The sequence below is a fragment of the Plectropomus leopardus genome, chromosome 15, assembly GCF_026936395.1.
Source record: "Plectropomus leopardus strain MGB_pleo_1.0 chromosome 15, ASM2693639v1, whole genome shotgun sequence".
In the NCBI taxonomy this organism is placed as follows: Eukaryota; Metazoa; Chordata; class Actinopteri; order Perciformes; family Serranidae; genus Plectropomus; species Plectropomus leopardus.
In genome coordinates, this window is record NC_142190.1 from 15550746 (window position 1) to 15575785 (window position 25040).

At 38.9% G+C, this 25040-nt stretch overlaps 1 protein-coding gene across 1 annotated transcript in view; it reads right to left on the reverse strand.

The window, feature by feature from the left end:
• stk32a (serine/threonine kinase 32A) overlaps positions 1 to 25040 on the reverse strand; it is a 77757-nt gene that overhangs the window by 47984 nt on the left and 4733 nt on the right. Inside the window, exons 3-5 of the mRNA XM_088088648.1 lie at positions 19615 to 19670; positions 17482 to 17633; positions 1839 to 2012 (exon numbers count right to left, since the gene is read on the reverse strand). Coding sequence (XP_087944774.1) covers positions 1839 to 2012; positions 17482 to 17633; positions 19615 to 19670 — 382 coding nt within the window. The remainder of the gene's footprint in view (positions 1 to 1838; positions 2013 to 17481; positions 17634 to 19614; positions 19671 to 25040) is intronic.

The following is a 25040-nucleotide window of genomic DNA, read 5'->3' on the forward strand; positions in this document are numbered from 1 at the left end:
GCAAGTTTTGCAGATTGATAATTCTGTTGGTTATGCAGGGTTTGGAAGTGTGTTTTATATGCAGGGCTTGGAAGTGTGTTTTATATAACTGGCACTGAATGAATTAACTGGATTGGATTAACTACTTGATGCATTGATCTGATTGATGTGTTTTTTTCTGTGAAATGTAAAAACTCCTAAATGGTTGTTATTTTGCGTTGCATTCCCTCTGGTATAAGGAGATATTGATCTTTTTTTTAAACACTGTACTCATTTTTTTTATACAGTTCCACATAGTTTTTACCTGTTGGAGGGTTGCAGAGCTGCGCTTTGAGAATAAAATAGATCGAATAGCCATTTAACAATGTGTTGAGCAGTGCAGTGCCTGTGTGGGAAGCGTGGCTTCTGTTCATCTTCAGCTGATTGTAATAGACACTCTCTGCTGCAGGCATGCTACGACAGACAAGTTGAGCTGCGTCTGTGCAACTTATGTTTCGGCTGTAGGTATGTAGCCTAAATTCTGTTGTACATTTCCACTGCCCAAATTCCATCAGTTCATGGCGTTATGTTTTAGTCACCAAAAGCTTACCAATAAAGGGGAGGCTGGAAGACTTTTATTGTGAAAAATCCGCAGAAATTTTTCATTGACAGTATCTTAACACAGGTCAAGCAAGTGGAAAGACTGAAATCGATCAGATCAACAGAGTGGTATGAAATAACTCTGCTGTTGTACAGCTGAAATTAGTGTTGTGGAATGTAAAATATGTTTAATTTACAAAATTAAACCCAGGGAGGGGTCGACTTTGCCTTTAAAAGGGAAAAGGGGAAATTAGGAATGAAAGTCCTTGATATAAACCTTTTTTTAATAAAGACCTAGTTTTCTGTGCCACTGGGGTAAAAAAAAAAAAATCCACTGTAACCACACATCATGCTAAACAAATCCTGAACTGCAGGGTCAAAATCCTGTCCTTCAAACAACCAGCCATACTGACGACATCTGTCTGACTTGTACGCAGTTTTAACAATGACACACTTGCAAGATTGGAAACAACATCAGTAAATGTTTTCTCCAAATATATATTTGCCAAAGCAGTTGAGAAAATTATAGTATGAGACAGGGCTGCTGGAGTTTTGCATCTCACTGCATGTTCATTGTCCCTTTATAAATTAGGTACATTTGCAATGTGATACCAGTAAGGAGAAGAGGGACAGCTTTTAACTTTTCGCTCACTTAATGTATTCAATGTATTTTTGGCAGCATCATTGGCTGTAACAGGATATCCAACACTCTATGACTCACTTCAACAACTTAAAATAATAATATTGGGCTGTAGCCATGTCTTTCTTGGCTATTTGAGTTGATGGCTCTGCCATAGCAGCAGATATTTCTGCCTGAGAAGCACTTAACCTGCATTTTACAAATGAAATAAGGCATTGACACAGCAGCAGGAGACAGAACTGGTGCATTTCATGATGGCCATAGTCTGCAGCTCAGGGTAAACTGTTGTGTCAGGTGTGACCTCCATGTCAAGACAACTTGACCTTTCTGCACAGTGCTGGAGCAGTCATATTAGAAAATGATATGGAAGTAGACAGCCAAGGAGAAAAGAACACCAGGGTAGATAATGCTCAAACTAGGTGGCGAAAAACAAGGGAGAGAGACAGAACAGGGACATGTACGGTAGCAGGAAGAGAAATAATGGGGTATCTAGTCGAAGACCATTTCTCTTGAGTTATTTGTAAAAATAGAGAGGGCAGCAAACACTTCTGCAGTATTAAAGGTTATTTTACAAACAAGAATATAATAGTCTAAAGAAAAAAATGGTTTACAGTAAGAAAATTAAAAGAAAACTTCACACCTGTGTATGATGCGCTTGCTGCGGAGGTATCCCAGGGCCAGGGCCAGTTCACAGACATAGAGTTTGACGGTGCTCTCTGAAAAGTGGACGTTCTGCTGGAGGTGATAGCGCAAATCTCCTCCCAAGAGCAAGTCCACCACCATAAACATGTCCTCCTCATCCTGGAAGGAATACCTGCAAGGGAAGGCAGGCGTTCAGAAGGGGCGAGTGACAACACCAAAGGAAGGACATGGGGTGGAGACGAAGGGGATTTGGGTGTGAAGAGGGTGAAATGGAGTTGAGATGGAGAAAGTGGAAACAGGAGTAAAAATAACAGTGGTGACAGAAAGAATGGGAAATTATAAAAGACATTGTCAGCTGAGAGAGAGGTTTGAAGGGAGGGTAAATATGGAGATGTAGAAGTTTCAGAGTGAAACAACGCATGAGAAGAGGAAGACGAGGGTGTCACAAATTTATCATAAAACAGTACACAAGAAGGGTTCTCAAAAGGTAAAAATATCACAAAACCCTTTTTATTTTGAGATGGGGAAACCTTGGCTAGAAGGATGTCTAACTGAGCAGACTGTTGTTTTTCTGACTCTCTTGTGTTGCTGCAACATTGAAGATACAATTGTTTTAGCCATCAGCAAGAAAAGATGATGACAAGTGCAAATTGAATTCATGTTAGCCTTGTGCTCCTCAGGCAAATCAACCTCTATAAGACAGTGTGTAAGACCTCCGCACAAAAGTTTCAGCAAGAGCAAAGGTTCAACAGAATTACCTATTAGTGTTACATGACCTCTGGAAAAAAAAAATCTCCAGAGCCTCCGAAGGTCTCTGAGGGTAGATGCTACTCTATTCTGTATGACTTACAACAAGCAACGGAAAAACACTCATCACACTTATTCACATTGCAGGAGGGAGCCCCTACAACAACATGTTGGCTGAGTCATGCCTGAGGAAATGCTCATTATCTTGTCTTCAAGGCTAACAAGCAAAGAAACTACATTGATATCTTGTTCACTGCTTGTGGTTTTATGATAGCTGAAAGACAGGTAACACAGATTTTCTTATCTGAACATGTTTCGGACATCTTAAAAATGTGCAGTTTGACATGATGTAGATTTTGTAAACTGCAAATCCTTATTCCTCTTTGTACTCTTTTTCTTCCCACTCTTCCCACATTTACATACACTGTAAAATCTGACAGGTTGATTTTACTTTAAAAAAAGTTAAATTAAATGAATCTTTCAACATTTTAGCAACTTTAGTAAACCACATTTACTGTGCTGTGTAACTGTATTCTGCTCACTTGTCATTTTTTAAGTTGCAACAACTTTGCAACATTAAGTACACAGCTATATTTTAAACACTTAATATAAAGTGAACATATATTAAGGTTAATAGCTTTTTTTACTTTTTCAAGGCAATTGGTTTCCAAAATTATTTTAATCAAGATCAACTTGTCAGATACAGTGTCATGTTTTTTCTCAGCGCCAGCATCTTTTTTCAGTTGTTCCCTGTGAGGAGTGGGCGTCTGCAGTTGCATGCAGATGGCTAAAGAGAAAGTGCCACACCCAGCATCTTTTTTTAGAGTGCTTCACCTTGATTGTTTGGCCGCTTCTGACGTTTTTAATTGAAAATCTCTGAACTTTTCAGAAAAGCACTGGTGATGTCACTGCTGCTTTTTAGCTGTTTAGTCAGACCTGTGGTAACATACCATGATGTTAGTTTACTAGCTGATGTTAATGTTGAGATATTGTTTACATAGAAACAAAACTCACATGCAGCCCGTCTTAAGAAAAGGCGCTGGGAGAGCTTGCTGTGAAGCCGCCACCGATTTTCTGCTTAAACTATATGGACACAGGCCCAAAGCCTTACAGTTAATATTTTTGTAATCATTGTTTAGGCATGCAAAGGTTTTTTGTGGTGTTATCTACTACATAAGTAAGGTTTGGGCACACATTTATTATCAGCTATATACCTGACATTTTTGTTCATAATGATTTAACCAAAGCATAGGTTGCTCACTAAAGAGCTTTACACAGAAAGTGTAATTTCTAATGCATCATGTGCATATTTAAAAATACATTCGGGACTCAATTATCATCAATGTTTCATCCTTTTGTTTTTGTTGCTCTCTGGTTTCGGAGAGAAGAAAGAGAGAAAAAAGCAAATGAGGACAGTTAAAACAGACAAAACATGCCGGTAATCTCAGTTGTGATTACATTAGTGATCAACAAATGGATTATCCTGGCTTTTTTTTTTTACATGACATCATGTGATGTTCACAGTGTTATTGAACATTTGTGCCCTTTTCTATTCCATCAACACTGGCGATATGAAACTCTTACAGCTCTCTCTTCAACAGGGAAAATGGCACAGTGTCACTTCCTTAATTCACAAATCTCCCCACAATTGTGTTTCTCCTTACTGTTTTATGTGTATACTGTAAAGCATTTGCTTGCATATGCCTCTGTTAGTGTGCGAGGGATGCTCTGGGCCGTCGTGCTACTTGTGGCCATCCATCTATTTATCCATCCATCAAGCACTGTCATGCACAGCAAGCCTGTATCAGCATGCGGTTCACTGCATAGCCATTTGAGAAGCTGTTGCACAAATCATCATTGATTTTACCTGCTGAGAGTCCCACTGGGGCCACACTTTGTTCCCCTCCCCTCTAAATGGTGAGCTAATTAGTTTCTCTCCCACAAGAAAGTTTTTCATGTAAAAATAGTATTAAAAATAATTGCAGCAGCAAACATTTTCTCGCTTGCCAGAAGTGTTGCTCTGTGTACTGTGTGCAACACAAAGTCCTACATCTTCAAAGTTCACATCTTCTATGAAGTACTACACGACTACCCGCTCATGCCCTTAACCCTGTCCATGATCTAAAAATAGCTACGTTTTAACTGAAGTGGGTTTTAATGTGAGAGGTATTAACATTAAAGGGAAACTTTGGTATTTTCCAACTTGGACACTGTTTTCTTATGTTTTGTGTTGAAGCGACTAATGGAAGGAACAATTTTTGAAAATGGTCCAGTATTGAGCAGGAGGGCTTCATTGACAGTGGCGGAACAAGCTGAAATGTGACCACTCTGGGCATTTTGTGCAGTGTCAGTTTGCGTCCACTTAAAGTGCTTGTTTTTTGCCACTGACAGGCTCAGATTGTTATTTTACATGTCTGACAACATTTTGGAAAGGATCCCTACAGAGATAGCCCTTTTTTTGAAGATTTAAAAAAAAAAACAAAAAAACAACGGCTCCAAAATCCCCATTGCAAACCCTCCAGACTCCTTTTAACTGTAATATAAGGTTGTCTACAGCCAGCATATTTGCACATCCAGCTGATTGAATTAAGGGTTTATTTCAGCCTATTTCAGCAGTATGGCTTCGGTTTATATCATTTGTATCTGTGTCCGACTGCCTTGAAAAAGGCGAGTTAATATAACTACTCCCATGTTATGTTTACTTTAAATTAATTTGTAAGGTTTACTTTGTGAAGTCAGTTTTAAAAAGACTAGTTTAATTAACTTGCTTTTTTCTAAGTGATATGAACTTAATCAAACCAAATTTGTCTGACTTAACTGAACAGTTGTTTATGCGGTAGTTTTTTGGAAAACTGATTGCATTTGATAAATTAAGTAAACACAACAAAGAATGAGTTTGCAGGATTATTTTCATACTAGGTTAATATTTGTGGAAGCTAATTAATTTGACAAACAAAGCAAATCCAAATTTGATTAATGATGTTCAGCTGCCCACTAAAGTTATATGGCAACCCTCTTGCTCAAAATTGAACCAATTAAAAAAGTTGTTCTTCCAATTAGTCACTCAGACACATTAACATGGGCATATAGGGTCCACTATGACAATAACAATGATATCCTTTAAGTAGCATTTTTTCTTTTAGTCCAGACTCCAGTGGGGTTTCTATTGGCAGATTGTATTCTTCAAGGACCTTCATCTTGGCTCATGCACAGTGCTCAATGACCGTGGGTAGTTTGTTTTTTTGCCACGTTGGTGAACACCCCTCCTCTGGGACCTTCTCCAGTAAACTGGAGGTGGTGCTTTTCTGTACTGGATGGATGTGGATTGATTGAGCTGACTCAAAACTGTCTGCTAAGGCTCAGATAATGCTGAGACCACTTAACATCTGATTGCCAATGGCCTCAGGGTGTGGAGAGACTATCTATTTGATACCCTTCCTGAAGATGCACACACACATTTGGCAAAGTCACAAAGAGGTGCAACAAGATACACGTGCAAAGAGTATTCTCCTTCCTGCCTTATCGACACAATTTTTAGTCAAAACATGCATTAAATATTATGATGTATTATTATGAAATAAACTGGCAAAAATCGACGCAACATCTTGAATTTGAATTAGTGACTCTGTTCTAAACACACAGATGCACAATCAACAAACAGTTCTATGCTAATGAATAGAAGTTTGGGGGAAAAGAGATGAGAGGAGGCCAGCTTTTCCCACTTTAAGTGTATAATACAGTACAGCTGAATAGATGGGACCAGCTGCAATGCTATCAATCACTCAGACAAGCAGAAATGACTTGGCCACGCCTGCGGACACCAAGGTTCTCCAAAGTTTTTACCAAAGTTTATACTTGTATCTTTGCCAAACACCCCACACAATCCCTAGAGACAGCGAGGAGGACAACAAGATTAAAGTGAAAGTTTTTCATTTTACACTTTATTTTATGAGCTAAATACAATACATAAATAATAATAAAAAGTTAATAAATAAAGTAAAACATCAATTAACAGCTTGTTTTTAAATATATTTTTTTAAAAAAACCTTCCTAAAGTGTGCAAACCCCTAGATAAAAAAAATCTAATATAAAGCAATATTTGCTTTATTTGGAAAAAATGACAGACAACTACTGTATTTGGATTGTTAAAGTCCTATCTGTCCAACAGTTTCATAAATAAGACGCAGATTACTTAAAAAAAAAACAATGTGTTTGAAGAAGAGGGGACTTCCATGGAGAGTCTAAAAAGACGAATGTGAAAAAGATAATCAACGTTCTAGCTGCTGCCATTAGATGTAAGCGGGAGGTAACTGAAGCGACAGTATATCAGTGATCTGTGTGTGTGTGTGTGTGTGTGTTTGTGTGTGCATGCATAAGAGAGAGAGAGACACTTAAATCTGGCACAGAGAGAAGAATAACAGATTAAACAGGTGTCACATTAGCATCACCTCCTCTTAAATATCAAAGCAATGCTTCACTTCAGCATTCAGGATTTGTAGTTTTAGGGACCAACACGATTTGTACTCAGTTCATATATGGTCGAAACAGTCGTCTCCAATTATCCACAGCTCTTCTGATCTGGTTCTGTGTACGTGTTTGGATAAATGAAGAACTAATCAGCTGCACATTTTGAAATGGTGGAGTTTATATCAAGAGTAAGGGAGACTTAATAGTTTGAACTGAGGCATTCGTTTTAATATAAAAATAACTTACTATGAAGTGCTTAAAGCTTAAAAAATTTAATAAACCTTAGTTTTATACATAAATATCCATTTAGGGTAATACCAGTAATAATAAAAATCAAGCATGTAAAAATGTGTACAATTTGTTATTTTACAGGCAGATTTCGGAATGTGTTAATTATTCATGACCCCTACATTTGATGGCTGAAGCTTAAAATGAGGCTTTTATAAAAACTGTAAACCAAGACAAGAGAAACAAGTGTCTTAGTGGTTGAAGTGTGAGCTGGACAGCAGTGTGTGTTTACTGGATGGACTCCATTTTACTCTCCAATTAATCATTTGATTAACTCTCTTTGTCTGTCATTCTCTCTCTTCCCCTGTCTCTTTCCAGTTCTCTTTCTCTTTATCTCTCTCACACACACACACACACACACACACACACACACACACACACACACACAGTAAGTACCTCAAACTCAGCAAAGGTAGTTAAGGTGGTGAAGAGGCTGCTGTCACAAGCATTTAGGGGACACTAACTTGACTTTATTTGCTCTTTTTCTTGGAAGACAAACATTGTCTTCTTCCAGGAAAACTGCTTTTTATTTAAATAATTGCTGCAGTTTGTAATGTATGCAATAAATGAGGCAATTTCTGCTCGTATGTTGAGTTTAGTGACTCTAGATCTACACTTGCAACATATTCAACCTAATCTTTCACTTTCATCATTACTTTCATTTACTCATTTGGATTAGTTATTCATTATTTTGTTAATAAGTATTACCTATTTACTATTTAATGATGCAATTTTCATATAAATTCATACTAAAAGCTACAGTTGGTAACTTTTATGAAAATAACATATTTGTTGAAGCTGTCACTACATCAGATAGTCTGAAAAAAAATCCTGTCTGTCCTCCGCTGTTACTGCGTCCAGTGACATGCTAGAATCTACTGTGGCGCACTGAAAACAACCAGTCAGAGTCGAAGAGTCCTAATACAGCTGTCAATCATGTTAATCACAGCTGTTGAACTGTGGTCTAATTGTCAAACTAGGCAGCGCTGACCAAGTAAGGATCAATAATCTGCAACTATATTGCTTATTTCACCCCTTTAATGTTTTCAGAAACATATTTTATTGTAATGTTTAAGCTGTAAAGTGAGAAAGTTTGGGACCCGGTTACCATGTTGCAATATCTTGTGCCAAATGCTCAATGTTGCTCTGCACTGACCAATAATCTCTTCTCAGCCAAGCCAAACTGCTATCATTGCTTAATTTGTCACTTTATATGCACCACAGGATTTTCACTTTAAGCCACCTGTCACTGAGCTATGAGAAAAGCAAATATAATGTAGAAAAACCAAGAAAATTCAATGAATTATTACTTTATCATACTACTACTGGGGGATCTTCTGGAACATATGAAGGTGGGACAGCAAGTCCATCATGGCAATCGATGGCACATGAGTCCTCCGTGAAACCAGTTTAATCGAGTAGAAAACCAGCTCTCATGCTTGGCTGAGGTTTCCGTGTTTTCTGTCCCATAAGTCTTTCCATCAGAAAGCCAAGGTGGTAAAAACTGAAAGGGCTTAGCCGTCATCGTAGGGGGAAGTTGTTCTGTCTTCTGAGCAAACAAGACTGACTGACCCACCGCAATCTCTCACATGGTTGCTCAGGAAGAAAGCAGCTATACTGAGGGTCAGCAGCCTGGGGCAGTGATACACACAATGAGGCTCGTACAGTACACTCTGATCACTGTAATGTGCACACACAGACGCATACACGTGCACCCTGGCATACCACTCAGCAGCCTGTTGTATGAGTACCCTACCCTTCTCATAAGATCCGATGACAGTCATTAAAACTCGGTTATATAAGTCTTAAAAAGTCTTAAATATAACGCACATACTCACAGATATAGTCCAACGCCGACACACAAACATACACAAACACACACAGAGTACATAGTTGCAATTTGTATCCTGTAGATAGATCCACAAATCAATAACTCTTCGATGTTTTTTTTGTTTACTGCTTTACTTGACTATCTGCATAACTGCACATTATTGCTCTTATTAATCATTTCTTGTGTTATACTGTATGTTACATATTGTAGCTGCAAATCGACATCATCCCTCCGAGACTGACTGACCTGGTGCTAATTCAGCTTTCTATTTCATAGTCTTTCTGCAATATCACCACTCTACCTGGAGTCTTAATTGCTCTCTTATGACAATAAAGCCCGATTTCTTCTCAAAACAAGTGCTCTCTTTAACTCTCTCTGCTCTCTCTCTCTCTGTCTGTCTCTCTGACATGGCGACACAGTATTTAGAAGCTGTTTGAATATGAATGAAGTCTCTGCTGGCTTGCTGCCATCGCTGTCAAAATGAATTAGAGATGGATCCCATTAAGTTGTTCGTCACAGGTAGGCGATGGGTCACAGGAGTTACCAGAGTTACCATTAATATGACAAGATATACGTGTATGACTAATGTGATTTTTAAAGAGCCTGCTTCATGTTGAAGCTGTGCATTAAAGGGCATTGAAGTGGGGTAGTATTATCTATCGCAGGCGTATTACCTACAGTAGATATGAGCTGATGCTCCCAGTTTGGAGAAGCTGACAGGAGTACCACCACTGCAGAGAAGCAATGTACTGCTGTCCAAAATATATTTTAACTGTACTTTTTACTAAAATGTTGTCAATTTATGCCAACTTATTTAGGTTGGATGATTATGAAAAACTTGAGTAGTGTTTCAGGAAACAAACCAAGTTTGCATGCTGCTTGCATACTAGTCAGTCATATTTGTATATTTTTAAACATATTAACGAAACAGAACTCACAGATCTCCTAACTTCATCATTGGCAAAATCCTCTTTGTCATGATCAAGTCAAGTTAGACTAACTTGATTTACTCAAGGTGCCAACACTTAAAAAATAACAATTTTCACTTATTTTTAAATCGCGACAACTTCACAAAATTAAGTAAATACAGCTAAATTTCAAGGAAACTTAACACTTAGATATAAATTAAACATAAATTAAGATTTATAGTTATATTTACTTTCATTTTTAAGGCAATCTTTTTCCAAGATTATTTTAAGTAAGATCAACTTGTCAGACTTTACAGGGCAGCGCAGTTGCACTAATGCATAGGGATACAGAAGCTCTGCACTGAGAACATATAGAGCCGAAAGAAAAGGGGCTATCTGACGTCAAGGTGAAGCAGTGAAAATATTCTCAACATAGTGTAGACTTAAGATGAGATTATTTTTTTTAGATGGAATTTTTTAGTGATTAAATCCATTTTGCTGCTGCCCCCATCAACAGCAGCACATAGCTAAGCTTCTGTATTGGCAGTGATGCCTAGTTCTCCAAACTGGGGGCATGCCGACCTCCATGTACTTAAAGTAATACACCGACTATGGATAGTTATACAGTCATACAGCCTCTCTTGAAGTAATCCAAACTATTGCTTTAGGCTACACTCAATACTGGGATGGAGGGACACTGAAACTGCAGCTGCTCACTCTAAACAATATGTATATGGTGGTGTTATATCTAATAAATTCTATTAACAACATGGCAACATGCAAAACAATTTTTTAAAATGTAAAAACAGATGTGTATGTGTGAAGTGGAAAATAATCAGCCAACCATTGAGTTTCATTTTGCCAACAGCAATACAGTTGACTGTGTCCATGTGCATTTTGCTGCTGCAGTGGTATGAAAAAGACAGACAGTGACAAGTTCTTAAGCATCATTAGCAGCCGATGCCTCAACCAGCAGTTCAGTTAGAAAGTAAAGAACAGCAGTCAGGCTGCAGATGAGAACCTGTACATTATGTTGAAATGGTGCACACTTTTTATCAGCTTTGCTGGCGTTTGGTTTCTCTTTAGCTTGTGTGTTCTCTCTCGTCCTCTAGCTGTTCCTCTTTTTTCCCACCGTTCTGTCTTTCTTTCTGTATCTGATGCGCCACACATGCATTTCAATGTGACCTCTTTGTGGCCTCCAGGCAGTCAGTCTGGTGGGAGAGCATCCTGCGTGGAGCTTTTAGAGGCACTGGCACCCCAGGCCACTTCAGTAATGGAAGTCTCCACAAACCACAGGGGCTCCGGATCTGTTGGTAGCGTGTTCTTACAAAAAAAGACTTCCTTTATCACTTTCAAAAGGTAACATTTGTGACATGTAAGGCCACATAGTTAATTCAAATAATATTAACGAAATGCTAAACTATAAAGTTTAATTCTATTTCTTCAGGCGCACAAAATATTGTTTTTTATCAGTAGGTTACTGTCCTTTAAGGTCTTAAGTTATCAGAGGGAAGTTCAGCATACATTAGCAGGTGTTAGGCTACCGGCTCATCTCTGACTTGCCAAAAAACGTCGGCAAAACATTTATTTATAACATGAAACTGCTTTGCTCAGTGTTATTACTGGTTTTTAGCACCTGGCCTGTTTTTTGGAGAGGAAGAGACCTCTGCGGATAATTTGGCTCCCAGTAAAAATCTCCTGAACAATGAATGCTGAGGGTCTTCTAACCGGGAGAAGCTTTGGCTGGTTGCAATCTGCAATCCTCGATGCAAGATATCTTTAAATCCACTTAAATCTTTCACACTTTGCCTTTAAATCAAGGAAGACAGATCTTCATGCTATGAGCAAAAATCCCCAATCTCTCATCACATTACAGTGAGTGCTCTAAAATGGTCCCCCCTCATCAAAATTAATGGCACTATTGGCAATATTCCTAAATGTATCCCTTCTGTGAAAGAAGAATATCACTTGTGCCCATTCATTAAATGTAGCAGTATTGGACTCCTTCAGAATGACTTGCTTTCCCTCTTAGTAACCCATTATTCATAATCTCAATACCTTTTATGAGGTAAATTAACTAAACCTCCTCAATTTGCACTGATTTTTGTTAATTACCATCATCTATTGGATGCCGACAGCAGGAGATTCACATCAGTAAATCGAAATAATAAAATGGCTAATCAAGACTTTGCAGTTCAACACAAAGTATTCCAATTACATTCATTAGACAAACATACTACCCATAAATGTGCGCACACACCCACACACACACATTTCCACACGCACACTCCAGCCAAAGTCCTGTGCTGAAACGGACTCAGCTGGCCAACTGCTCAGGCTGTGACATGTTGGATCGATGCCGACAGCCCTCCGACCTTCCTCCCACCCCATCTCACAACACCTCCTTTGACTGACAGCTCCCATCAGTCTGTGTCTAATGCTTCCTGAGAACACACGCGTGGATGCACTCTCATGCAAAAACGCACACACTCCTTAGAGAAAGCTCTAGAAATAAATGATCCCACGTAAAATATACTCTTAAACTTTACTTTTTGCTTTATTCTTTGTAACAATAAGGCTTATTCAGAGCACTTAAACAATGAGTTTTCTTACTCTCACCTCCCCTGATTCTATGATGTTCAGTTTCACCAGGTCACCTTGACATCAAGCCAAATACTTGACATGCTGACATGCTGCTTTCTAGTGTTCGGCAGTACCTGCAGTGTGAAAAGTAAAATGAGGCTGTGATGTGCACATTTTGCAGATACAACAGGATTCAGTTTGTACCTTAGGCACAAGCAGATCTTACTATTGCTTACTTGAAATATTGGACTCTGGAATTAAGTTTATTTTCGCTCACACCATTCGTTTAAATGTACCCTATATAAGCAGACTGTAATGCCTGTACAATGCAACATATCTGGTGTACTAGACCTTTTATGTGAGGATGCTTGAAGGAATTCTTGTCTGAGTTTCTTTAGAAACGCACTGCCACAATGAGACATGATGTCATTTCTGTTTGATTTTCTTAGGAAAGAAATGCACATGAATGGGGAATAACACTGAATGATGTCTTGCTCTGCATAGAAATGAAATGCATTAGTGAGATTGCATAACTGGGTTAAAAAAAAGGGACTCCCTGAAGGAAGGAAGAGCTTTTACTCCACAATGTTACAGACTTTTGTTAATGTACTGTTCTTTTTTCCTTTTGAAAGTTGCGCAATGATCTCTTTTTTTATTTTTTATTTTTAAATAATAACATATTACCTCAAAGCACAGAGGTCAGATGTGGAAGATATCCTGTAGACTTGGTTAAAAGCAGGTTTATTTGTGTTTTCTCAATTACCCATTGAAAAAAAAACATCATTAATTATTCCGTGGCCTGGTTTGTGGAAGAACACAAGAAAAAAGATATTGATCTAGTTATGACATTTCCCTACTCATAGTTAATCGTTCTGGTTGGTTCTGAATAAGCATGAAATTCTAATTATTCTAATTTTTTAGGAAACAGGCAATTTCCTAAAAAGAATAACATTAGAGAAAATAGTTCTGAGGGACTCACAGCACTCCACAGATTGCTGAAATCCTACATTTTATTTTTTGCTGTGAACATGTCTAGAATTGTAGTTGCTCCCTTCAAGATCCAAACTGTCTTACCAGATGAAATTTTTGAAATATAAAAATATGTCAACAACTTAACAAAGGATTTGTTTGCAGTGCTATTAGATGTCACTGTTGTCCTCCTGCTTGACAAAAAAATGTGCTACTCACAGAAAACACATTAATGTAGGCAACACTCTGATCGCGCCAAACAGCAAGCAGGTAGTTTCAAGAAGTTCTCTCTCTTTGACATTTCCTCCACCAACAAACAAATTAACTGCAAAATCGGCAAATAAAGTGGCAGCAAGACTGAAAGCTGAATACAGCAGCATCTGATGCTGGATTTCACCTTTCCCTCTATCTTTTTGTGTCTATATGATAGAGGGTGTCTATCGAGTGTGTCTCAGGGCAGTGCCAATAAGGGCTCCCCTTACACAGTGGGACTTAGTGCAGCGCAGGCACAACGCGCTGCCCCACCAGTGCTGGCACATCAATACACTGACCGTCACACCCGCTTAATGCCAGAGGTTACGATTCCTCAAGTTTGCACGGAGAGAAAATATCTTGTTCAGAAGGTCATGTTTGATTTAAATGCCTCTTTGCCAGTGATAGCCAGGGCCAGAGGCATTATGTTTTCAGGGTTGTCCATATGTCTATACATCTGTCCAGCACATACATGTAAACACATTATCTGAAGAACAACAGGAAATTTCTTCAAATTTGACACAAACATTCACTTGAACTCAACAATGAGCTGATTAGAATTTGGTGTTCAAAGGTCAAGGTCACTTTGACTTTGCATCCATCTCATTTCTGTAAACGCAATATCTGAAGATAACCTTGAGGGGGTTCCCTCAAATTTGCCATAAATGTCCACTTGGGCTCAAGAATACACTGATTAGAATCTGGTGGTCGAAGGTCAAAGGTCAATGTCACGGTGACCCCATAAAAAATTATTTTGGCCATAATTCAAGAACCTTGGGTGTCCACCTTTAAACTGTGCTGATTAGATCTTCTGTCTTGCTGGGGGGGGGGAGATGTATGCGAAGCATCTGTGTAATCACACGGACATATATTGTAATTGCAGCTTGACTGAGGCATGTAACCGTATGGCACTACATCTAGTTTGCTCCTGTCTTCCAAGTGCATTGGCTTCACACAATGCACAGACACCTGAGTTCATGCCCAGTAGCAAGTGCAGTGACAGCACGAGGATAGGAAAGGAGAAGCAGGCAGTGAAGGAGCAAACTAGGAGATGCTGAGGAAGAAAAGGAGGAAAGTGAGAGAAGAGAGGAAGAGGCAATTGAAAAAGAGGACAGGGGAGGAGGATGAGAGGACAGGCCAGGGGACAGGAGAAAAATAAAGTCTGCTTTTGCATGTAGCTGGCTCAGTGCGGTTCATATGCCTGCGGGTAATCTCTCCCCGTCTCTGACCTTGAGCGCTTACCTCAGGACAATCATAACTTACGCCAAGTGAGCAGGACAGAAAAAGAGAGAGAGAGTAGGCACAACGCTGACCCAAGCAAATCTCCAGAGGAAATCACCCCCACCCAGGGGGGTTTACGCTGCCAAAAGCATTAACTTCCAACTGTTTTTTCGTCCAACACAGCATGCAATCAAGCAAGAAAGCAAGCATTGGCATTGTTTGTCTGATGAGTCTGTACACTACACATCTCTCTATTCTCTGTTCATCACCTCTGCTGTTTTCCCTCTCTGCTCTGTAGCTGTTCTCTCTTTTCCCGTGCCTTCCTGTCTTTTCTTTTTTTCTTTTTACAGTGCGCTTTTTCATTCAATCCCTGTGTGGGAGGACTTTCATATTTTTCTACACAAATTAGTAATTAAAAGTCAGCCATTGATTTTGCGAGAGTAGCTTTCAAAAAGATGTGGAATTAAAGTGGGAGAAAAGAGAAGTAGGTGAGGAGAGGACAGAAAAGGACAGAGAACAAAGGGTAAATGAGGAAGAGCTATTTGGTGCCACTGGTCACTCTTAATATCTCATTTATTGTTCACATTTCTGTTTTTCTATGAAGTTGCCTAACCCCAGAAGCTCAAATAGCAGACCTGTAAATCAAAAGGAAGAATGACAAATAAGACTGAAAATAAATATTTTATTTTTAAAAACGAGACTACACCGTCCTTGCACAGACATTCCCTCCCCTCTGCCTTTCTGCTTGTCAGATAGAAAACCAGGGAAGCTTCCTCTCAAACGACGCAGAGTGGTAGTGCTTATCAAGAATTAATGACGCTTTTCAGACGGAAACTTAACAAGCCATACTTATCAGGCATCTCAAAAGTCCGACTCCTGGTGCTCAATAAGCTCAGGCTTTCAAATTATGATGAATGAGTTGCTGAAAGTACCTGATGAGTCATCTTAGATTAGCGCTCGCAATTTAAATTAGCTTGTACAGCGCTGAGGCAAAGGCTTCCTCGACCCCCCCCAAAACACGGTGAGGCAAACAAGAAGCTGCCAAGAGAGAAGAGTTGCGCCCATAAAAGTTGAGCTTGGACCAGTGAGCAAACTACATTTTCCTTTTAGCAACTTCAAAGAGTGAGATGACGCGGTTGGAGGCCCCAGAGTGTTTCTCAGAGGGCAACACCTTTCTGAATGCGTCTGCAGGCTCAATCCAGAGCTTTCTTTAATGGTTGATGCTGCACTCCCTCTGTGTGATTGTGCATTGGTAGATATAATGGACAGAATGCAATCACCATAAAAATCAAACAGGTGACACAAAGTGTGCCACAAAATTGATCAAATGGCTGAAAGGCTTGATGGTAATAACCTGTGTTAAATAAGAGCCTTTGTGAAGACAATCTGCTCAAGTGGAAATCATTCATAGCGTGTTTAAAATTTTACACAGCAGCTTTTTGTATACATATTTAAGGAATTGAAGATTATATTCTGTCAAAGTCACTCAGCCTCAAATTTAAGGCAGTCTGAACAGGGTTCACCCAGACATGAAATTCCTGGAGTTAAGTTATGAAATTAGAAAAACTGCTTAAAACACTTTGGGATTAACAGAATGTTTTGGAAAAGGTTTTAAATAAACATTGTTTTGGCTGTTATTTAAAATATATTCATGAAAATCCCAAAACGTCAAATTTTAAGTGAAATAAATTCCTTGTATTACTAATTTAGTTCTATAATCTACAGTTAACTTGACCATTCATTGCACTGGGTCAAAAAGTTTGCATTTACCCACCTCTGGAGCAGCTCCCCCTCTTGTCCAGAGATCTGATCAGAACTTACAAGATCAGGAGATCAATTAGCCACCAGTGACTCAAACCTCATAACCTTACAGTATATTCGCAAATGTCTCAATTTAAAGAGGATTTAGGGTCAACTTTAATTTTGTTTCTTCTTAAACCACTTTTAACAAAAATGATCTACCTTGTACCTTTGATACAGAATGATAAAAAAGGGACATAAACAAATATAATACAAGTGCTAGCAGTTTGCTTATCTGCAAATACCTTGGAAGTCCATGTTAACTTATTTATGGCTGTAATACTATAAAGGCCTACCCAGTTTAAACTACTTAAATATAAATCATGGAGATTGGATAGAATTTTAAGGAGTTATGGAACATTTTTCGAAAATTAATCCGTAACAATGTATGGGAACCCTGTCTGAAGTCACTTTTAATTCAAAATGTAGCTCAGGTAGTTTTTTAAATACTAGCTAATAGATAGTGATCCAGGGTGCTTTTCCATTCCCAGCATACCTTTCAGATTTAACTGACACACAGACATAAACTGCACAGCCACAAATTCAAATACTTCTGCTAAAGCACGGTGGCTTACCAGAAGTTGACCAGGAAAGGATGTTCAAGGTTCTGCATTATCTGCAGCTCTTTCAAGACGTTTCTCACTTCATTCCGCTCCACGCATTTCAGCTTGTTCATGTACTTCATGGCGTACATTTTTTTAGTGTCCTTCTTCTGCACAATGCACACCTGATGATAAGATCACATGGGGTTACATTCCTTAACTGCTGCAGTTAAAAATGGTCTGAATACACTGTTGGTGCGCTGCTTTTGCATCTTTGTCGTATGCCTTAATGCTTTCAAATGTGTTAAAAGTGGCATATATTGTTTTCTGTAAACTATGAAATAAGTAGTATTACAACACGTGTAATTTCTCTTTGGCAATATTATATCATTTCAAAAAATGTCACTAGACATAACACATGCATCATTCCTCCATGTTTATCAGTACCATTGGTTAGTTAAATTGCATGACACGTACGAATACAGTGCATCAGTTGCTAATCAGCATACTTTGAAAAATGCCTCCACAGATTAATGAGATGCATCAATTCACCAGATTTTACAGAATAATTATCATAAAATACTGACATTCTGTTTGGCACATCTAAAACCCATGTACACATGCAAAATGCTGCAACAGAGTGGCGTGTTTTCCATCATCCATGTTCATCTGGAGCTTTAATGCTTGTGACACAGTGTTATAGTGCAATAACCAGAAATGTTGTCCATCCAACAAGGCCGGGAGGAAACTTAAGGATTTCTCTTTAATCTCTGTGATCAGGAATTTAATCCCCTCTTCAGACGTTAAACTTTTCACACCAGTATGTTTTGCATTTTAGAGATGGGAAACGTCACATTGGCAGTCACTAGAACTGCTGGTGCGTGTAGACATTTCTTTAAAAAACCTGCCCTCAAACAATACTCAGTGTATTTGCATCATAACTAATGTGACGCAGCAAAACGCAGAATATAACACCTGCTGCAGTCTGCGTGGCTGTCATTGCATGTATACATCAAACTGTGCGTGATTGCCCCTTTTTGACAGTGTGTCTAAGAATGGACACTGTTTTTAATATGCAGGGGAGTAATACCCCATATTTATTTGTAGTCATGCTTGTCTGTGCTTCAAGCGTCAATAAGCCAGTGATTACTGCTATCTAAGAGAGTGATCTGTGGACCAGCTGGCTCGGTTAATCAGCCAAACCCTGATCGCATCATTCCTCCCATTGAACAGCATGCCATCTACTATGATTAGACTGCTTACTGTTGTTGGACAGAGTGTAGATGCCTCGTGGGTCTGCGTGCAGGGCATACATGTGAGTGTGACTGCGTTGTTCTATGTGCCGATGTGAAATACTCTGCACTATATAGCTTAGCAACAAGAGGAAACATGGCCGCTATCACCTCAGATTTGTGTCCGTTGAGCTGGTGGTCAGACTCAGGCAAGTTAAACTGGAAGGCTTAACTAGACTGTGTATGATGATACTGTACTGACAGAGACGGGGCATGGTACAGTGTTTGCAACATGTTGCACCTAATCTGCTACTTTTTTGATAATCATTTAATTGTTTAAATCATTTTTCAAGCTGACGTATTGAACTTTCCTTTGTTCCAGCTGTTACATTGTCACATTTGCTGCTGTTAGTTGTCTGACGTAAAGTTGATTAAATAATGTGTTGGACAGACAAAACAAAATATTTGATGACATCACAAATGAAGTCAATAATCTAGAAAATTAGCATATTCATTAATAATAAAACTAGCTGCAGCCCGAGAAGCACAGGAAAGATACGAACAATGTGATAGCTGCATGTATTCTATGACCCTGGATATATTTAATGTAACATTTTTTTCGTTTTTTGTTTCCTATGCATTACTTAATTTTATTGGTCTTGTTTTTAAGTGCATCTCTTGAGATCTGACTTTTTTATTGGATCAGTTGTACATATAATTTTGTGTTTAAACTTTTGGATAGACGGGTTCCTGAACAATGTTATGTCCTCCTGGAATGTGTGTTAGTTTGTGTGCCAGTCCCTGTAGTATTGTGATGGTAAACCTGAGGTTTTTGTTTGTAGTTTTCTTTTTGTTTTGCAAAGGATACAAAACTAGAGCTGAACTTAACTATTTAATGAGTAATGTAAGTATACTTTGGCAAACATGGACTTACTTTTCCAAAGCTTCCTTTTCCTATTGCCCTCAGGATCTGGAAGTGGTCGAAATTCACTGTGAGAAAGAAGAGTAGAAAAACCTGTTAATATATACAATAGAGTTGCCTGGGTCCAGACTGTTGAGTCAGCCCACTCCACCTAGTTTGAGTTGGCTGATTCTGGTCAAGCATCATAAAATGAAACAGCAGTCTTTTGATTAAATTAAAAAAATGACCAATAAACATCTTGGTGGGACTTGATTAGCCAAATAGCGCCACAGATGGGACTAACACTGTTGTTAAGCTCTTTTCATCATTCTCAGGAGATGTGCCAAGACTAATGCGGAGTAATAACAACAATGGCGAGGGCTGATACGTTGGTCTCTAGCGATTGATTCGAGAAATCTAATGCCCTTCCCCATAGAAATCTATCAGAGTGGAGGCAATATCACCTTTAAAACAAGTTTATAATACATGACACTAAAACAGATATTTGCTGTATTTTAAACATTTGAAAATCTATGGATAACAGCTTTAAATACATAAACTGTATATGCTTGCTAAAACACTTCAAACCCTTTAAATGAAAAGTGCATCATTAGATCACTGTAAAAGAGAAAGTTTGAATGTAAGGTGTGTACAGCTTCAGTTTAATGTCAGTTTTACTGTATTAGTCATGTGTCGGTTAAAACAGAGTCTTGGTACAATAAAATGTGTTGGGTGAGAGGATGGGTCAGCTCAGTAACAAAAAAAACAAAAGATGTAATGGCATAAGTAAAATATAAAATTAAATTAAATATAAAACATAGCATTTCATACATCTATGAAAATGTGGTGTGTAAAAAAAAAAAGAAAGTGATGATAACTGTTAATCCAACAGTAGGCCGAGTGTACAAATGTGATGAGAAAAAGTAATGAGATATGGGATATGAGAGAATTGAATGAGCACCATATACATACATGAAAAAGCGGATTTGTTCGAGCAGGTTCACTTAGAGGTTTGCTTTGAGCTCATTTGAACAATGCAGACAGTCAAACTGAAGCAGATGGAGGTCTCCAGGGCAACTACAGGTCACTGACTTTATATAGCACAGAATTAAAATAAGCTTCAGCACAAAGGCGTCTTTTATCATCATTACATGTTTTTCCCACAGAATATAAGGCAGATTTCTTTTTCACAGCTCGATACCCTCTCAGTCTTTGTATCATTCCCTCCTCTGCACACTTATTGAACACGATCTCACTCACACAGACACACTCTACCTAAACCAGAGCTCCCTATCTCACTCTCCTCCATCTATCAGCAACATTTATCGCCAATTGGAACCGGATGGGGCTGTTTGTTTCTCGCTGTCATGACAACCAGGACAGAAGGTTTTCCCTCTCTGTTGTTTCCCCGAGGACGAAACAGCTGCTGCCCACTCTCTGCACTCACCTGACCATAAACACTTGCACACACTCAAAATGCAACCATTCCCAAAAACACACGTATTGGACACAAACATTACCTGCTTCTCTTGCGCGTGCACATGTGCACAAACATGAGCGCACACACACTCTCATTCTGCAGTCACTAGATCTATTGGATGTGACAGTTAATGTTATGCTCTGTTAGTCACGTATCACTGGCACTTCCTCCTCTCACACTATCTGTGTTGGAGTGTTTACACAACCTTCTCTGAAAAGAGCCATATGAGGCCCGTTTTATGATGCACACACACACACACATGCATCATGGACTTACAGATGCCATACAGCAAACCTACACACAGACACACACTCCTGATGAACATGGTCATTTTCCTGCTGAGCTACTTGGAGATTCTGCTCTGATGGGTTTTTCAGAGAGACAGCTGTGGTCGTGGATGAGAGGGCAGAGCTCTGATCGCAGGGAGAGAGAGAGAGAGAGAGAGGCAGTCATACAAAGAGACAAAGAGTGAGCTAAAGCAAGGCACACACAGAAAGAATAGGAGTGAGTGAGATGGAGACTGTCAGATTTTACCAGCAGAACTCTGAATGGTTTAATGTGCTGCATTAAATGATAGGCACATGAGTAACAGAGCGTGTAATGATTGAAATCGGCACATGAGTGGAATTGACACATTGACAGCCTTTCCATGGCTTAAACTAACGGAGGAAGGCCGTCTGACCGAGGAACTCATCTGCTAGTCAATTTGGATTTGACTGACACATGCTAATCCGTTTGGATTGAAGTAATCACACTTGTTCAGTTTGAGTCTCTCTCGTGCCCTTCGTATGGCTGCGCTGCAGTGTCTGTACCTTTGTGTCTCTGACTGTCAGAAGTTGTCTGCATTTCTGTTAAAAGTACGTCTGCGCTAAGCCAACAAAATGTGATAAATGCTAAATTTGTTTTGGCGCTCTGTTCACACTGAAGGCTCTCGGATACTCAAAAAAGGACACATAGGTTGTTCTCTTTTTACTCATACTGCATGTGATTCCCTGCAGTCACCTATGCCAGCCCTTGCAATCATGCGAAAAATGACTACATTTACATCTTCTCATGCTTTAATTTAAGCTTCAGCCGGTAGTTTGAGATGTGGAAACAGTGGATAAACTTGAAAGTTGCTCTTTTCGAAAATTATAGCATGAGCCTGGCTGAGGTTTGTGTGGTGGACAAATTGAGAGGACGACATTCTGTCCCCTCTGACCTTCTCTGCAACCATTCATTTCAGCATGAGGCTGGTGTTATTCTTTGTTTTTCTTATTGTTGACAAATCCCATGAAAAAAACCCCAGTACGTCTATAAAATGGGGCAGACAAATTACAGTTCATTAAAAAAAGGCTGAGTGATTTCCTAAAACAGCTGGGCACTGTCGTTTAAAAAACAAAACATTACTCAAACTGCTGTAAATAGCATGTATTTTGTTGTTTTGTAATTTTGTTTGGGGACTATTTTCAGCAATAGATTAATACACAACTGGCCCTATGTGGTATTTTTGACAGCAGGATGATGTACAGGGGATTTAATCTATATAAACTACATTGTTTATGTTCTACAATACTGCCACTCATTGAGTTTTGTTTTGGTTGGGTTTTGTTTTGGTCACAAAACTCAACAATCATAAAATTGTGATTCAATTGACATCTCACTTAATGCAGCAATGTTTTGTTATATAGGACAAAGACAAAGAGATTTTTTTCTGTGCTGGAAACATAAATAACATTTTAACATTAGCCATCTCAGTGTGGACAAGCTGTCTCACTGTTCCCCCCTCCCCTCCCTGTCTGCCTCTCAAAGGGAAGCCTGTAAATCACTTAAGGACCCATCAACATGGGAACATCAGTGCTCGGGCTGTTGCTCTGACAACTGAAACAGAACCCACGGGTCCATGTGCCACTGCATTGTGAATAAAGCATGATCAGCAGTAAACAGGGTCTGTCCATTAACCACAGTCTCCTGGTTACAAAAAGTGGAAACGTATGTGGCCCATAAGGGAGCACATGTGGTACGCACATCATTCTCAGAGGAGATAAACATGTCTTGGCAGAGTTCACCTTCACGCACACACCTTTCTGTAAATCAACTGCTATGGGTTGAGTATAACTGACTTCAGCGAGGTAAGCAGGGTTTGCATTTATTCAGCAAATAAATTCAGATTGTTTTACTGGCAGAATGTAGTTTTAACATTTGGAAATTAAACACAATAATAGTCTTATATTGTCTTTTTTGGACTGCTTTTTGTTGCTGCCTTTAATGTGAAATATTTAAGTCTTGGTTGTTTTTTCATCCGTGGGTTAATTTGACTTTTTATTCCTCCAAGCTGGCAGCAACTCTTTGCCAGACACATTATGTTTTCGGGTTTTCCGTCTGTCTGTCCTTTCCATGCTCGTGAACGTGAGGTCAAGGTTGCTGTGACCTCGTATGCCTCATTCTTGTGAACATTTTTTTCCCCTCAAAATTAGGCACAAACGGTCACTTTTAATCAAGGATGAACTGATTTGATTTTGGTGGTCATAGGTCAAAGATCACTGTGACTTTGCATCCATCTCATTCTTGTCAACATGTTATCTCAAGAACTCCTTGAGAGATTCTTTTCAAATTTGACACAAATGTTCACTTGTGCTCAAGAATGAACTGATTGGATATTGGGCGTCAAAAGTAAAGGTTGCTGTGACCTCGTCTCTGTCATTCTTTTGAATGTGATATCTCAAGAACACCTTGAGAGATTCTTTTCAAATTTGGCACAAACGTCCTCTTGGACTCAACAATGGACTGATGAGAATTAGGTGGTGAAAGGTCAAGGTCACTGTGACCGTGCATCTGTTTCATTCTTGTAACTGAGATATCTCAAGAAGGCCTTAAAAAAATCTTAAAATTTGCCTCCAACATTCCCTTGGATTCAAAGAAGAAATGATTAGAATTTGGTGGTCAAAGGTCAATTTGACTTCACAAAACACATTCATGGCCATAACACAAGAATTCACTTCCTATGACAAAAAAAGGATAAAATTATGACGTGATGACATTTTATATGCAAAAGGTCAACTTCACTGTGAAATCATATTGTTTTGCAAAAGCATTATTTTCTGGTCATTACTAATTTTAGTTATAATGCACTTCCAATCTAGGAAAATGTCACAAATCAAAAGGAGTTTTTGCCACAGCAGATTACAGTATGCAACAAGGACGGCTTTTAATGATTAGGTGCATTGCCATTCTTTGCAAACTTGCAACAACAATCTGCAATGAAAATAAAGGTTAAGTGGCTTAACCATTTTTGTAAACAAGTAAACTGTTCCTTGTAACTTTACCACAGCTATATTCAAAGTTTGTCAGCTGCACATGAACTAGAGAAAAAAATCACCGTAGGGCATTTATGTACATTCATGATATATTCTTTCAAATGTCAGCATTTAATAATGTTTGCCATTGAATTAACAAACAAACATGAATTTCATCTCTGTGGCCAGCACTACCTTGAGGCGACCTTTCCTGAAGTGTTAAGAGAAAACTCAATTTACATGTTTATTGCTGCTCAGACTGAGTGAGAGCATGATGTATACTCAACGTGCAGTGACCTGCCAGGCTCCTGCGACCTCAAAGGGGGAACCCTGCTTGTGTCTGACATGAGTTTCATCAGTGAGGGGGATTACTTTGTTTCCAGTGAGTGGGCCTTGTTTTTTCTAATTCAGAACCGTGCTTCCCTGTGTTTTTTATTCCCCTGCCCGTGGTGAAATCGCCTATGTTTTTTTTTGTATGAGAGAAGTCAGGAAGGTGCACGGTTGCATTAACTTGGAGTTCAGAGACGCTCTGTTATGAGTGACATTTTACAGAACAGCACGCCAGATGACTAAGAAGCAAGGTTAACTGTGAATAATGATTTCCTCTTTGAGAGAGGGGTAGACTTGTTGCCTCCAGTGAGAAGGAGAAATATGGATTTCATTAAGGTTTGATGCAGTCGTTCGAAACTGTTTAGGTAAAAAAA